The sequence below is a fragment of the Pneumocystis carinii genome (assembly GCF_001477545.1).
Source record: "Pneumocystis carinii B80 chromosome Unknown supercont1.3, whole genome shotgun sequence".
NCBI classification, from domain to species: Eukaryota; Fungi; Ascomycota; class Pneumocystomycetes; order Pneumocystales; family Pneumocystaceae; genus Pneumocystis; species Pneumocystis carinii.
In genome coordinates, this window is record NW_017264715.1 from 266,173 (window position 1) to 282,416 (window position 16,244).

The 16,244-nt window shown below is 26.1% G+C and overlaps 4 protein-coding genes across 4 annotated transcripts; 2 read left to right on the forward strand and 2 right to left on the reverse strand.

Annotated features, from left to right (window-relative positions):
* Positions 1-41: 41 nt before the first annotated feature.
* T552_00718 (hypothetical protein) lies at positions 42-3,873 on the forward strand. Its single transcript, XM_018369322.1, has 8 exons — positions 42-423; positions 481-885; positions 930-1,135; positions 1,179-1,291; positions 1,338-1,421; positions 1,466-1,531; positions 1,582-3,677; positions 3,720-3,873. The coding sequence occupies exons 1-8, from the start codon at positions 88-90 to the stop codon at positions 3,825-3,827; spliced, it is 3,414 nt and encodes a 1,137-aa protein (XP_018227032.1). The 5' UTR covers positions 42-87; the 3' UTR covers positions 3,828-3,873.
* A 300-nt stretch (positions 3,874-4,173) lies between these two features.
* T552_00719 (hypothetical protein) lies at positions 4,174-7,021 on the reverse strand (the record flags this gene model as incomplete). Its single annotated transcript, XM_018369323.1, has 12 exons — positions 4,174-4,654; positions 4,697-4,777; positions 4,819-4,915; positions 4,963-5,092; positions 5,135-5,952; positions 6,000-6,118; positions 6,165-6,285; positions 6,331-6,491; positions 6,541-6,626; positions 6,672-6,746; positions 6,792-6,889; positions 6,936-7,021. The coding sequence occupies 12 exons, from the start codon at positions 7,019-7,021 to the stop codon at positions 4,319-4,321; spliced, it is 2,208 nt and encodes a 735-aa protein (XP_018227033.1). The 3' UTR covers positions 4,174-4,318.
* A 583-nt stretch (positions 7,022-7,604) lies between these two features.
* On the forward strand, positions 7,605-11,916 carry T552_00720 (hypothetical protein). Its single transcript, XM_018369324.1, has 17 exons — positions 7,605-7,663; positions 7,710-8,151; positions 8,195-8,381; positions 8,430-8,526; positions 8,573-8,961; positions 9,016-9,192; positions 9,242-9,333; positions 9,376-9,626; positions 9,672-9,910; positions 9,952-10,108; positions 10,151-10,455; positions 10,503-10,624; positions 10,666-10,780; positions 10,826-10,937; positions 10,985-11,229; positions 11,272-11,595; positions 11,640-11,916. The coding sequence occupies exons 1-17, from the start codon at positions 7,636-7,638 to the stop codon at positions 11,871-11,873; spliced, it is 3,516 nt and encodes a 1,171-aa protein (XP_018227034.1). The 5' UTR covers positions 7,605-7,635; the 3' UTR covers positions 11,874-11,916.
* Positions 11,917-14,113: 2,197 nt separating this feature from the next.
* Positions 14,114-16,235, reverse strand: T552_00721 (hypothetical protein). The gene is made up of 11 exons (XM_018369325.1): positions 16,197-16,235; positions 16,055-16,144; positions 15,736-16,009; positions 15,488-15,595; positions 15,168-15,434; positions 14,971-15,119; positions 14,782-14,922; positions 14,473-14,725; positions 14,414-14,424; positions 14,243-14,371; positions 14,114-14,201 (listed from the first exon to the last, which is right to left on the reverse strand). Exons 2-11 carry the CDS (start codon positions 16,134-16,136, stop codon positions 14,158-14,160), a joined length of 1,458 nt encoding a protein of 485 aa, XP_018227035.1. The 5' UTR covers positions 16,137-16,144; positions 16,197-16,235; the 3' UTR covers positions 14,114-14,157.
* Positions 16,236-16,244: the final 9 nt, after the last annotated feature.

Genomic DNA, 16,244 nt, shown 5'->3' on the forward strand with positions numbered 1-16,244 from the left:
ATCTTTTAAAACGTTTTTGTAAAGAAATCAGGAAATTTAATGATATTTTATTGGAATTAGGAAGAAGCTTAAGAAGTTTAATTTTTTATGTTACCTCAAGAATTGTCATTGGAGTTTTTAGAATCAAATGATATAGATTTTTCATTTGAATTATACAAAGGTTTATATGAGAATTGTGCTAATCCGTCTTTGAAAGAAGGAAATGAGAGGGATTCATCATCGGAGGAGCGTTTGGATTATGATGGATCAGATGAAGATCCGGTTATGGATAGAAGAATGTTTGAGTCGTCTTTTAATAATAATTACGTGAGTTTGATTGATATTAATGATTTGGAGTATAAAAAGAATTTTTCTTTCCCTGAAACCCTATCAGTATATGATATTTCTATGCAAAAAAATAGTTTGAATGATATTCCTTTAAATGTGAGTATTTTTTACTTTTATATTGTATTTTGTGTTTATTTTTTTTTTAAAATAAAGGTTTATCCTGTATTTGATTCATATCAGGAAAATGACATAAAAAAGTGTTATAATGTGGTTGAGAATGTGCCTTCTCTGGTTCAAGATTTAGATGAGATTAATATTCCAGCACCATATATTTTAAATATTTTTGGAATACCAGAGAAATCAAGGGTTGAGACTCAGGTTAAATTAGGCATAAAATTGACGCCTAGTTTATCAGTGCAAGAGCCTTTCAATAAGGATTTTTTCTGGCTTAAACTTCCAAGTTGGACTATTACAAAAGAAAAATTGAAACTACCTAATTTAAGAAATCATCCCAAGTATATTGATCCGGAAAAGATATTAACACTGGAACCTAGTGTTGTTTGCGCTAGTGATATTACTAGAAATGTTTTGATTTGTTCTGCTTGTATTATGCGGGAGGTAATAGTTTAATTTTGTAGTATATTGTTTTAATATTTGTAAAGCGTAAACGAGCTATAAGAAAGAAAAAAACTAAGTTTGAAAATGAGTCGAATCGAAATCAAGATAGCCTTTCTCCTGTAAAAGATGAAGAAAAAAAGATTATTTTATTTAATTATCCTGAAATTTTTAGATTTAAGGATAATTATATAAATATACCGACAAGAATAACATGTTATTGTAGACATCATAGAGAAAATATAGGATTTAGGTTAGTTGTTAGTTTATATGAATTATTTCTTATAGTTCATTAGGATTCTGATAAACATAAAAGATAATAAAAACCAGTTGATTGCATCAACATTATCTAAACCATTTATGATTATAGATGACCACAAAACTATTTCGAAAATAAAAAAAATAAATGGTTAGATAAGAAATTGCTTTGTTGAAATTCTTTTAATAAATATTAGGATTACATTTAGTGCCTAGTTTACTACTACCTGTTCCTATGAATGATAATAATAGTAATCAAAATGGAAATATATTTTTTAATGGTTAGTTGTATATCAAGATTAAGAAAAATCTTACTTATTGACAGAAGAATTGAAATTAGCAACCAATTCCAGGAATTGTTCTTGTTCTGCGCTGGATCGTATGACTGATAGTAATATATTTTAAAACATGTCTATTAATATTTTATTAATTCTATCATAGAAAATATAATTCAGCCGGCTCATAATTCTATAATTTATCTTCAAGACGACACTTCTAATGAAAATAAATCTTTTGTAGTTGACGATAAGTTTATGGACTCTGAATCATATAATAGTTTGCTTTTGCCTACAAATGCTCAACAAGATGAATTAGCAGCCATGCTGAATGTACCATCATTAGTTTCTAGTCAAGTATCTTCACCAGAAATTGCTTTACAAATGCAATTTTCTATTGATTCTAATTTATTTGAGCTTTCATCAGAAACTCAATGGTCTAATAAAGAACTACATATGAATATTGATCAAATGGATTTTTCGAACCAAGTGAGTCTGCCAGTTCTTGATAATGACACGTCAGTGGAATTATCTGCAAATCCTATCGAGGTTCCAATAATTGATCGTTTGATCCCATCTGAAGGTCCTATGCATGGCGGAATTGAAGTTACTATACTAGGTTCGGGATTTCATTCTGGCTTAACATGTATATTTGGCGATAATCTTTCACCTTTAATCCATTATTGGAGTTCTACTGTTATAGTATGTACCTTACCTCCTAGTCCTGTTCCGGGACCTGTTGTTGTAGATTTTAAGGAGCGTAATTTGACTCAGTCTGATGTCAATGCAAAATATTTTATATATAAAGATGATAATGATCGTACATTAATGGAATTAGCTCTACAGGTTGTTGGTATGAAAATGACTGGAAAGCTGGAAAATGCCTTAACTATTGCTATGAAAATCTGTGGATTAATGCCTAATGACTGCAATGAATCCAATTTAAAGCAACAACAATCAAATTTAGATTCATATAAACAGTCTTTAATAAGTTATTTGCGTTCTTCATCGACATTTCATATATACAAAGCTTATTATTATTTTGAAACAATGTTTTCTGAGCATGATAATTTTCTAAATATAAAGTCAGATACTAATGCATTTCATTTATTATATCAAGATAGGCCAAATCAAACATTATTAAGTCACGTTTACATACAAGAGCTTCAAAGACAAATAATAAACTTATTTTCTCAGAACTATTATTTAAAACCTATAAAACGCTGCAACTATAATCATGTTGATTATTTGAATATGAAAAAGACGGATATCATTGAAAAGACTCTAGGAAATACCAAAGAAAACAGATGTATTTATAGGACATTATATAGGAAAATATTTAAACTAACATATCCAAATACTTATATTGAAATATCAAATCTATTGCGTCTAAATAGGGAGCATATGGATCACTTCATTGCTTCATTTGTTTTCTTATGGCTAAATCAAAATAACTTTATATTTAAGAAGCGCTCAAAACCATTACTACATGCTGCTGCAGACAACTTTGATGATAATGATTTTTTTGATACGTTTTTTTCATCTAAAAGAAATAATAAATCTTTCAAGAACAAGTTAAATAAAACAAAAAAATATTCTGAGGCAGAGAATCTACATTATAAGGATTCCTTAGCTAGTTCCTATAATACGAATAATGAATCAAAGGAAAATTCTTGCCATTTATCTCAATCTCAGAATAACTTGGATACTCAGGAAAATCAAACTATAGAATCAAACATCAAAGATGAGAAAAATGATGATGGGATATTTACGATGCAAGGATTTTCAGAATTTTTGACAATGACGTCAGCAAAAGCAAAATTCGCGTCTTTATCTATTCCAAGTATACTACGTACTTCTAGTTTACCTCCGATTTCAGAAATTAGTCAGTTTCATCCTATATCTGCACTTAACTCTTTTATTCAACAATACCCTTTTATTAACAAAAAAGCTAACTCCAAATCTTCTAATATAATGGAAAATGATATCCAATATAATTGGTGGCAACATTTGATATTTGGGCCTCCTCCTCCGTATTCCGAACTTTCAACAAATGAAGACGTATTTGAAACTTCATCTGATGCTTCTGAGGATTTTGAATTTCCTCAGGAAAAATCGCAATGGTATTCTTTTAAATGGCAGCCGAAAGCTTTCACTAGATCTCGTACAGCCGAAATAATACTAGAGCAACGACAGTTTATCAAGGAACATGCAAAGATAATACAGAAATTAGAAAAAGATAAAATGCTTTATTTATTTTGGGTAAGCTATTCTCTTTATTTATTTAAAATTAATATATATTAGCTTCCTGTTCTAATAATTCTTTCAATCTTCATTATTTTAAATTGGACGCAAAAGAGTGTTTCTATTGGGATTTATGATTTGAGAAGGACCATAACGTTTTCTATTTAAATTAATTGCTATAAAAAAAAGAGTTATTTGGTTTATTATTGATTAATATTTATTACGAGTGAAATTTATGCTATTTTTTTAATATTTTTTTTCTAAAATGATGTTTTAAATAGATAGTTGTGAATATTTTCTTTATAGTATTACAAATGTTTTGATATTTTTTATCAAATAAGATTTAAATATTGGATAATGTTAGTTTTTATAAATTTTATATATTAACATTAATTATATAGAGTAATATTAAGAGCAATAATGAAATTTATTAGTCGTCATTTGTTATTATATATCGTTTATGAATAATAATATATTATCTAGTTGTATTTATATGTAATTTAATCGATTCTATAATTTTAATATGTATAAATAATATTCAACTTAATCTCTTTAACCTTAGTTTTCTTTGGAATTAATTGACAAACTTGTTAAAGTCTCTAAAAACTTTTTAAGTTGACTCTAAATATTATAAATTGTGTATACTTAATATTATATTTTTAACCTACATTTATGTTTTCTATAATATGAGAAAACACAGTCTTCATAATCTGTTCAGCAGGAATAATTAAGTTTAAAGAATATAAAATATAAAATATAAAAATCAAGATAAAAATGAAAAAAAAGTATAAAGGATTTCGTATAATCATTACAATTTCATTCCAACCAAAAGCTAAGAGTAATACGTAAAAATAGAATGGTATTCGAGTAACATTTGTCATTATGCCACGTTTAGCATCAATATAGATTACATCTGCTACTCGTTTGAATTTATTATTAAGTTGTTGTTGCTTAGTTGAAGAAATGATATTCCAAAATTTTTTTAAATCACAATTCTAATATATTAGTATAAAATATGAATAATTTTAAAGCCATACATTTTCTAAAGGTATTTCGAGTTTAGGATATGAACCATCCTTACATTTAACAGTGGAATATAATGAAATAAGTTTTAATGTCTATACAAATTAAAATAAATCAAAATAATGAAAAGTATTACGTCATCAAGAAGAGTTTTATATATTCCATTGATATTATCACTCGATTTCCATATTCTTGGAACACCATCTTTGTCAAATCTAAACTTATCTTCAAAACTTTAAATATTAGATAAAATAGATATAAATTAAATTAAAAGTAATACATCTCTCTTAATATAAGAAAAACTGAGTCTTCTGTTATTTCTTGCTTAATTTTATCCTTTAAAAAAGACAATGTTTTCTGCTTAAAATCTGATCGACTTTTTTCATTTTCTTGTTGAGAAATACCAAAACCTAGTAATGTTATTAAACGTAAAAATAAACATTTATTCCAACCAGAAAGTTTTTGAGATAGTATCTTCTCAAAATCATTAGTCGTATTGAGATATTTTAAAATAACTTGGTCCCAGATATCATCAGAAGGTTTTTTTAGAATTAAAGAAACAGGCTCATCTAATTGTTCTTTAAATTCTTTTTCAAGATTATTAATTAATTTAAATTTCTGGTCCTTCTGAAGAGTAGATGCTACTTCGGTTATTTCTTTTTTAAGTAATTCTAATTCTTGAGTAAATGTCCAACCACTTTCACTAATACAATATTTTGACGCTTTAGTTTCAAATTCCTTTTCTACCTTATAACGACAATCATTTAGAAGATTTTCAAAATTAAAATCCTGATGCGGTTTGTCTAGCTCACTTTTCATAATGCTTTTAAATTGAGAAACACCCAATTTAACCAATGTTCCTATCTGTGTTACATAAAGAATGTACATTCTTGAATGAAGTTTATTTATTAACTCGAAACGTTTACAAAGATAAACATCCTTATGGTAATGCAATCCTTTTTTATCAAAAATTTCCAATGCAGACACTTTTATTTTCTCCATTTCCTGGTCTAAATCATCAAGAAACTTCTTAGTGTGTATAGATTTTTCTAAAGTTTTAATTGTTAGCTCAATACTTTCTAAAATTGCTTTAGAAATTTCATCACATCGATATTGAGCTAAAAGTTGTTGTTGAGTTGGCAAATCAAGATCTTTATTTGTAATAATTTTTTCCCATATTCCTTTGACATAAACGGAAAACCCATCTGCAGGTACTCGTTTATAATATTTAGAACGAAACACGAAATTAGCATTAGAACGATCAAAAAATCTAAAAAGATTAATATTATATAGCTAAATAAATATCCTATAACATACCTCTTCCGTAATTCTACTATATCTTGTTCAAACTCCTCCGGTGCTAACATCATATGAGAGAGGGTAGTAAATTGAAGATCAAAAAAATCATTAATTATAGAATTTTCCAATTTTTCGGGCTAATCATATTTCAGATAGAAATAACAAAAATGTATTAATATTTACCTTTGCTAGTAAATTCCAAATACGTTCTAGATCAGATTTCAAAATACTAGATAAATTTTTCAGAGGTGTTGTTCCCACATAGTCTCTAACAACAAATAATATGATTGAATTTTCTTCGTTTCTATAATATAAGTTTATACATGAAATTTCCTAAATTCTTAATTACTTAGATCTATTCTTTTGAAACAATTGAAGATTAACTTCAAATATCGTTTTCAATAATCCCATATTTGCTCCTTGATATAGTCCAATTTGATGTTCCCATAAATTAATAATAATCACATCGCTTATTGCCAATGCAAAAAGCGCTGACTTCCTTTCAAAGTCCTTATATACATATAGCTCTTAAATATATATATATATCTTTTTTTTCTACCTGATCATCTCCTCGTTCTCGTCCATCCATCCCTTCTACATCCATAATCAAAATATTCGTATCGCATGACTTTGAAAGCCAGATCCCTAACATAAATCATAAATCACCTCAAAATATTCCATAAAAAATGCCTTTTGTTGTTTGTTTTCTAACCAATGAATCCATAGTACTAAAACACGTAGAAAAAAGCTTATTCAATAATGTGCCTTGAAAAATAAATATTATATATATATAATCCTAAAGTTCCCTACTTTTCCCTGTAGACTGACTCCCTAAGACTGCCACAACATTATAATCAATGCCTTGGTTCTGCAACCCGCTATCCTCTATAAATTTCGCCAGTTCTCCACTATATTATATTAACCTTATATAAATATCTACTCAATTAATTCTACTTAAACTCCTTGTTCTCCTTTATAAACTGGATATTTGGCGATTCCTGTTTCATGCTGTCTGATGCCTTATTCAAAGAAATCTCCATACTTTGATAGAAATTTGAGGTTCACGAAGATGATCTTAAATTAGCTTATATAGTATAAAATTATCTGATTCAAATTAATGCATGAATAGATATTAAAAAGACGATAAATAACATTGTATAAAACTATTTGAAAGGTTTTGATATTGAAAGTGGTGAAATGCCTGATATATTTTTATTTGTGAAAAATGGAGTATTGATAAATAAAATGTATTCTAGAGAGGTTGTTTATGTTTTTTAATAGCAATTAATTATAAATATTGAATATCTGCTTTTAATTTCTTTGAAAGCTCTTTTTATAGATTAAAAACGCCTTTTGATCAATAAAAAAGAGTTTTGAAGGCAAAATCGACGCCTTCTTGACCCATACATTTTACTATACATTAGAATTACATGTACAAAATTACCTTTGTTGTTATTCTTTTCTTTTACCAGCTTATATATAAGTTTCAAGAGATATAACTAAAAAAAATAGATTTATCAATATAATACAAACTATATCTTTAAAAAAAAAGCAAAAATACATATATTGATCTTTCTAAATATCTATATATCTATATAATTTTTCTAATTACTAGCTATAAAATTTTCGTACTGAAAAAATCACCTCTCTAGAGATGAATTCAGCAAAAATAACAGTTACATGTAAATATTTGCAGTATTTTATATAAATAAAGCTAATATAAAGCAGATACTGATAATTTTAATCTTTGGCTGTCGATTTATCCTACATTACAGTATCATTTGCCTTTAAAGAATATACATTGGAAGAGTAGCAATGGAGTGGTTAGATATATTGATAATCTTGAGATTAATATAAAGCCGTATCATCAAACAAATTCAGATGGAAAGCCCCACCAGTTGCAGGGTCTTCTGGATAATCCATATCTGAACATATTTCTGGTAAAATGTGAGGACATTGATGTATATCGTAGTCATATTCGTTCAATGATTCGCTCCTGGTATAGCATGGTGACGTCAAAAAAGAACCAGGAATGGCTTATAGTACATGTAGTTTTGCAATTGGAGCCATTAACTATAAATAAAAATATTAACCCGTCAAAATTTTTAAGTATAAAGGCATCAGTATATGATAAGATTAAAGCTGAATTTAATACATCAAAAAGAGATAGGTTTGTAGTTTTATATTGTATAATTATGTATTTTATGGTTTAGATGTGTTCAACTCCGATTAGGAGATATAGATGAAATTGAGTCATGGCAAGATTTTGTAGTAAAGATGAAAGAAGGGATTGTTTCGAGTTTTAATGCTAGAATACTTCAGTATGAAGAAGATATAAAGAAAATTGATTCCCAAAAGTCTTTTCCAGGATGGAATTATTGTACTTTTTTTATCTTAAAAGTAATCTAGTATTTTATTTCTAAAGTTTAAACTGATAGATATATATAGGAAGGACTGGCCCAATCCTTTGAGCAAATGACATTAATTGAAGATTCGTTAGCTCAATATGATGAATTAGAGTCCTTATTTCATCAAACAATAAAAGGTTAATGAAAAAATACAAACAATTAGATATTTGTTTATTAATTTAGATAATCAATTAACTTGGTTTGAAAACATTGGAGGAACAGATTTAAATGATGACTCGGAGTCTATATTGGATACTTCTAAAAAACCATATCGTATGTTTATATTACAAAATACCATATCTCTTTTCGACTTTAGAATTTATTTATTTGCTCGCCAATGTCAATTGCTTCGGCAATTAGGTGAGTATGCTGATATTCTTCAAAGAGGAAGAAATTTCATTGTTACAATGGCAATAATATTACGAAAAAATGAGGAAACATTAATTCCTTGGTTTATTGAGAGTTGGATCTGGAGTAGTGTTCACAATCTTATAAATATTACAGAAGGAGTATCGAAAAATAAAAGACTTTCTGCACTTAGAGGCGAGCTTTTGTTTTTAGCTAGGTTGCAGGTACTCTATATTTTTTTATAATTAATTTTATTGACAAAAAATAACATATGTTAGCTTGATAAAATTGGTGCTGCATTTGGACATATACCAAACAATTTATTATTTTCTGACAAATTCACTATGGTTTCTGAAAATAATGCAAGAATTCATCTAGATGAAACTGAACATATCACAAACATGCAACTTGTTCGAATGATAGATTCAAAAGAAGAATTTTTAAAGGAATATCATGTATTTATATATAGAAATATTATTTTTAAAAAAAATTTAACAATCTTAGACTTTGAATAATTATATATTGATGGAATTTCAAGAAGGAGATAAACCAAATTCAGTAGGAAGAATTTTGAGCAATATAGCATCATTTCAACAGTAAGTGTTATCATTATTTTATCTATCTAATTGATTTTATAGTTATTTAAAACAATATAAAAAAGCTGCTGATATTTTGAAAAATGTACCAGAGTTTTATTCGAAAAATGGTTGGGAAAAAATTGAATGTTCTATGATACAGATCTATGCTTCATGCGCAATTGAGATTGGAGATATCGAAAAATATATGAAATCATGTTTGTCATTATTAACATTTGAAAAATATTTGCCGCAAGATAAAACATTATTTTATATCAAAGAAATAGAAAAATATTCAAAGGTTCTTAGTAATGGTATGCATTTAAGATTTTATAAAGCGATTCTTTAATTTCTTTAAGATATTTCATATCCTTTAGAAAATTATTTCTCTGCTCATCTAGATGAATATATTAATCAATTTGAAGATAAAGACAGCTATTTTTTGGAATTAATATTAATAAACAAAATTTCTCAAGATATTTCAATACAAAGTGCAAGTGTTAAAATGCATAAAGAAAGTGATAGTCAAGAACTATGTTTTATTAAAGAAAATATTATTTTAAAACATGATAAAAATGTAATTAATTTAATATCAAACGTAAGTTTATACTCCAATATTCAATTATTGATTAGAAGAAGATAACTAGTCCTGGAAATTATATAATAGAAACCATTGAAATAAAAATTGGGAAAATTTGTCTTGTAAAGAATTTCCTATATTCAGGAAAAAAATTTTGTATAGCTTTATTTCCACGAATAGGTTCTCTTGATGTTAAAGTTACATTGCCGTCCGATAGTATTATTTTATTTATATTAACATATATACTAAATATTATAGTATTACTTAACAAACAAAGAATATCTATAGAGATAGATCCTGGGAAAAACAATGTTATATCAGGCCATTTAGATATTAAATTTAATATTCCAAATCTTAAAATTCATACTTCTAAAATAAAAGCATATCTTTTTAATAAAAATGATCTTACTTTAGGAGACACTAAACAGTCGGAAAAAGCAATTCCATACGAATTAGAAAAAATTACTGAAAACAATATACTTACATTTGGGAATATTAACTCAGATCAAATACTATCTTTTATAATTCCATATTTTTCTGATAATGAAATTTTGGAGATTAAGGTATATTAAATATTCATCTTTTATATATATATATTGATCCATTGAAGGCAAAAATATCAGTAACATATTTTGTATCAACTAATGAATCGTATATTTATATATCTAATTTTAACATACTGACTACTTTGCCATTGACTCTTGATGTACGAAATTATTTTAGAAAACAATGGTAAGGAAGAAATATAATACTTCTTTTTCTTATCTACATAGTATTTTTTCTCAATTTCTTATTTCTTTTAATACTTCATCTTTGAGAATTATTAGCACAAAACTAGAAGAATCAAATGATTTTTTTGTTTCTCCAAGTGAGATTTCAAATAATACGGTAAATGATAGTTATCCTTTAATTAAAATATTAATAGGCTATTAGTTAATTCTTCCTTCTCAGTCAGCATCTTTTATATTTAAGATTGTCAAAAAAAATAATTTTTACTCTAATCAACCTTTAACTTTTAATATAATCTATCATACATTAGAAGAAGGTATGTTGTTAAGTTTAAAATTTATATTTAATTTTAAAAACATTCAGAAATGTTTTATATTGCCTCAAATATGTTTCTTCATGAATTACAAATCAATGGTCTTTGCAAATATTATTCATATATAATTCGTATTTTTAAGAAATTTCAACAATCTAAAATCAATCATGACGAGTATGGGTTAAAACAGATTATTTTTACAGAAAATCATATTAGTTATTGGAAAGATGAATTAAATCTCATCAATTCTAATGATAGAGCCGAAATAATAAAGATAGTTCAGAAAATTATGAGTGTAAGATGATAAGATAAGTTTTATATTTTATAACAATCTAAGGAATTCGAGAATTTTTCTCTTGATATGAAATTATTGAATTGTCCCTGGAAAGAGGCTAAGATTCATGTTAAAATACCTACTATTCATGTGTTACATTCAGTAGATTTTATAATTAAGTCGGATACAAATATAAATAATAACATTTATTCAATTCTGAAAATGACAGTTGGTGAGCCTTTATATGCAGAACTTAGGATACAACAAACATTAGGATATGAAATAGACAAAGATTTGCTTGAAAAATCTGTATTTTTTTACGAAATACATGTTGACAATAATACGTGGTTATTATCTGGATATAAAAAAGCTAGTTTCTTTATCAAGGTTTAATTATATAAAATAGCATAGCTATTATTAATATTTTTTAGGATGATTGTTTACAAGTATTTTCTTTTGTATTAATACCTTTAAAATCCGGATATATCATGTTACCAACTATCGACATTACAACATCTATGACCTCTATTCGTTTTGAGGTTGATTATAATTATGACATGAAACATGTTCTTGTTTTACCTGCAGAATCATCTGTAACTTTTCATCTTGGGTCATTTCCTCATTCTGAATCCTTAAATACTAAAAGTTCTATAAATTATACTTAGTAATATGGTTAAAAGATATAAATAACGAACAAAACTATGATGATTTTGTTGATTATATAATTTCTGTATTTTTTATTCAAATGATTAATTTTCATAAAAATAATACAGAAATTTAAATATATGATAAAGTTTTATCAAGGAAATAAGAAACAATAGTTTTAAATGAAAAAAGGTTGTAAGTGAACTTAATATCTCTAAGTATTTCATCTATAAATAATATTTTGTTATAATTTTCAGAGTATTATGTACACTTTTTGTTAAAAAATTAAAAATAAGAAACTTTTGAAAAAATAAATATGTTTCTTTGTATAAATCAGACATCCTTAAAGAACAAGACTTATTACAAAAATTAAAGAAATTATTCTTAATATAAGAAAATTAGAGAATATGTTTTTTTCATTATAGAATTGTTATGGGTTATACATATTTTATGTTTATTGAAGTAGATTCATCTTTTATATCATCTATGAAAATGCTGAATACTTATGATTCATTTATAATTAATATTATTTTAATATTTAAATGCAAGTAGTAATTAATATATAAATTGACTTGAACAATATTTTAATCAATTAACATTATTTTTATGAAAACTCATTTTATATATAATAGACTATAAAATATTTGTTTTTTAAAAAATCAATAAACTAAAATGCTCAAATACTACTTTATTTGATTTATATAGTTTTTTATAGATAAATAATTGATTTTCTGCTTTTAGCTATATTTTATTGGGATTTTCTTAAAGTTAGACTTAGTTTTTAGTTTTATTTTATGATGATTTGGTATTGTATATTGGTGAATATATTATTATTAAAAGAAACAATAAAAATACACATATTAACATAATTCATATATTTTATATAGAAAATCATTTACATGTTCCTATGATTTTCAAATTTCTTCTAAAAAACATATTATGCAGTATATTTTTATAATTTTTTCCATTATTTGGAGAATATTATTTTAATGACTAGAGAATTTAATATTATTATAATCAGAGAACTTATTAGCAATTGCAAGTTCATTGATAGATACATAATTATAATACAGAATTATGGAAATATTTTTTAAAATATATTAAATATTAAAAAATCTTTATGAATTAAACTATAGGACTTTCACTCTAAAGATTTTTCTTGTAATAATATTATTATAAGGTTATATCTATTTATCTTGAATAATTATTATATAAAAATGTACATTATTAATATTTTTCTGAATCTATATATTATTATTATAATATTTCTTTAGTTAGCATGAAATAAGAAAAAATTATACAGAAATATTTAACAATTTTATATTATTTTTTATAAGTAATATTCATTATAAATCTATATTTTTACGAATATTTTACTAAATTAACCAATACTGTTATTTATTAGTATTAATGATCATTTTTTGAATATATTAACAAATCTAAACAATTAAAACTAGTATAAATATTTTAATTCTTACTAGACATATAAAAAATTCCTAGCTTTTTATGAAAGAATATGATATTTCTAAAAAAATCTACTATTTTATTTAAACAGTTGCTAATAATATATTAAGTAGAGTCATATAAAATTATTTATAGCTGTTTCTTTTATTCATAACATGTCTATATATTTTTAATATTAATTGCCTTTTGTTTAAGTTTTTTTGAATCAATTCAAACAAAGTAAATTATATCTATTTTATCTTAACTATAGACAATTCATAAAAATAAACATATTTCAATGCGTTGAAAGATAAACTTATATATTTCATCTAAAGTTATATTTTTCTAAAAATTTTAATGATAAAAATGAGCTAGATAAATATATTAAGAACTAAAAATATCATGCAGCTCTATATAAGTATTCATATGTATACTAGTCTAATAGAATATAAATAATATTCCATTGTAGTGAGACTTTACATTTAATATTGGTAGATATGATTAAATTATAATTAAAATTTTGAGAATATATATATATGTATATGAAATTTTGCACAATCAATATATAAAGAATATATCTTTTTAAAAGAAAATATTTAAATATCCTTTATATTATCAAAAGGAATTTGCAATATATAATATGAATTGTCATACTAAATATATATTTTAATTAGTATGTACATGAAAATGTTTTAAATATGAATTTTTAAAAGCTAATTAAAAAAATATTCTAGATTATTAAGATATTTTATATTGAAATAAAATTATCTTTTTTTTTTTGAAAAGAATATAAAATGAATATATGATCAAAAACATATGGTTATGCAATATATAAAAAAGAAATTGCTTTAAATGTTCTTATTACATAATTTCTTCTAAAAGACGATCATCAGGATTTAATGCGCCTACGGAATTAAATATAATAAACATTAACTTATTAGCTTACGGAAAAGTTCCATATCGAATTCCCCCGTATCAACATTAATCAATCGTTTTGCTAATTTATCAATCGCAATCACACTCAATACCGTCTGTACATAACCTTCAATTAAATCATCCAATGATATACCCAGAGCTAATCTTAATCAATCTCCATTTTTTAAAATAAATTTCTTACTGTTAAAATCCCTATTTTTAATTTAATTATCAAAAAATAAATTATTATATATTACTTACTTTCTATCCATTAAAACCAATCTTTGAGACTCTGTGCTAAATGATCCATCAGGCAATTTTATGCTTAGGTTCGTTCCTAACATCTCCCAACTGGTTGTCAAAGGATCATCAGTCAATTTTCTTAACAAAGGTTTCCTCGCACGCCTTCCGTAGATTGCTACTGGTTGGAATCCGCCTACATCACCAACCGTTACCATACAACGAAGATCTGAAACAAATGTTTTTCCCTTTTTATCTGGTATATTTCCAATATCTATGGGCGAAGACAATTAAAAACAAGACAAAACTGCATAGATTAAATCGACTTACGGTACTGCATCCCTTCTCTCGTAATACTACTCCAACTTGCATTTCCAATTAAACTCTGAACAATAAACTTATCATAACGATGTTCTGTACACATAAAATCTTGCAATTCTTTTTGATTTGTAATAATATACACGCCTTGACCTAAAAATTCTCTGTTATACTAATTTCTATAGAACGGATATAATATACCAGCATTACTATAGGGAACTTTAACTACTGCATGGCCTCCCCAGCTTGAAATGATCAATGGAATTTCGCTTTTTGAGATATTATTTAATGTTTCTGGAGTTCGAATCATTAAGCCTGTTCCTGCCATTTCCGCATTAAATAATTCATAACTTTTTAATTATTTTTAGTTAAAATTCTCAATAAAAATACTAACTTACGCTCTTGCCGCCATCATCTTATTTCTTCCTCCTGCAAGACATGAAATGACACTATTCAACACCAATGTCCGAGTTTTTAATGGAATTCTGTTCCATGGTGCTTTTGTTACATAACGAAAACATGCACGAATTGAATGCCATATATTTTCTTTATCACGAACATGTAGAATGCCATCTTCCCATTTCACAGGAGGATTCGGATCACCATCATAAAATTCTGCCATCCATACCGATTCATGTGTAAGGTCTGCCATTACCGTAGCATACCTAAATCCATTGGTATTCATAAATTCATTATTAAACACTTTTAAAACTATTACCCAGTCGCCTCCATTTCATTTTTGTCATAAATTACTGCTAATCCACCAAGTTCCGGGTCAGAATGAGAAAGTGAACTCTGAAACGCTGTCGACAAAACTGTATGATATCTATATTCCCTCAGCATTGTCTTAAATATAACTATTTATGTATAAAAAAATTTATCAACTTAAACCCAATTTTTCAGAAATTGAAAAATTCATAAAACATACATTCCTCCTCAATTAAACACATATAAAAAAAAGCATACCCTCCATGTTCATCAATGTCCGATAATAAAGGCATGCTTTTTTGCCCTGACGGACATGAATTCGTCTCTACAATAATCATCTGCCGTTGTCCATGAGCATTCGTCACATTAAACATATCCGTCCCCGCCCAACGAAAATGTGACGGCGTATATCTTAGACAATCCCGAAGCTTTGTCTCATTAACTGCCGGATTTAAATGACAATATCTCAATATAATTCGATCGTTTCCAAGATTAAAAAACGATGAAACTAACGGATGGATCTGGGCATTTACTATACATATATAGCCTCCTTATCCTCTTCTTTATACTAACTTACAACATCTCGGATAAAAACACTCCTGTGGCTCAAAATCTCCCGGTTTTTTTAGTAACGCATATCTACAAGGCAACGGGCTCATTAGCCACCCTAAAACAATGTAAATAAGATCAAATAATGCTTTATACTTAGTTATTTATACACTTTATACGGCTTGGCTTGCCTTTAAGTAGAGTTTAAAGATTGAAGT

Coding starts and splice junctions, on each gene's coding strand:
- T552_00718 (XM_018369322.1), top strand. CDS start 88: ATGTTACCTCAAGAATTGTCATTGGAGTTTTTAGAATCAAATGATATA. Junction 886..929: donor CTGCTTGTATTATGCGGGAG/GTAATAGTTTAA, acceptor ATATTTGTAAAG/CGTAAACGAGCTATAAGAAA. Junction 1,136..1,178: donor AGAGAAAATATAGGATTTAG/GTTAGTTGTTAG, acceptor ATAGTTCATTAG/GATTCTGATAAACATAAAAG.
- T552_00720 (XM_018369324.1), top strand. CDS start 7,636: ATGAATTCAGCAAAAATAACAGTTACAT. Junction 10,109..10,150: donor AGTTACATTGCCGTCCGATA/GTATTATTTTAT, acceptor TAAATATTATAG/TATTACTTAACAAACAAAGA. Junction 10,456..10,502: donor ATGAAATTTTGGAGATTAAG/GTATATTAAATA, acceptor GATCCATTGAAG/GCAAAAATATCAGTAACATA.
- T552_00721 (XM_018369325.1), bottom strand. CDS start 16,136: ATGAGCCCGTTGCCTTGTAGATATGCGTTACTAAAAAAACCGGGAGAT. Junction 14,923..14,970: donor AGTTCCCTATAGTAATGCTG/GTATATTATATC, acceptor GAGAATTTTTAG/GTCAAGGCGTGTATATTATT. Junction 14,202..14,242: donor ATTCGATATGGAACTTTTCC/GTAAGCTAATAA, acceptor TTAATTCCGTAG/GCGCATTAAATCCTGATGAT.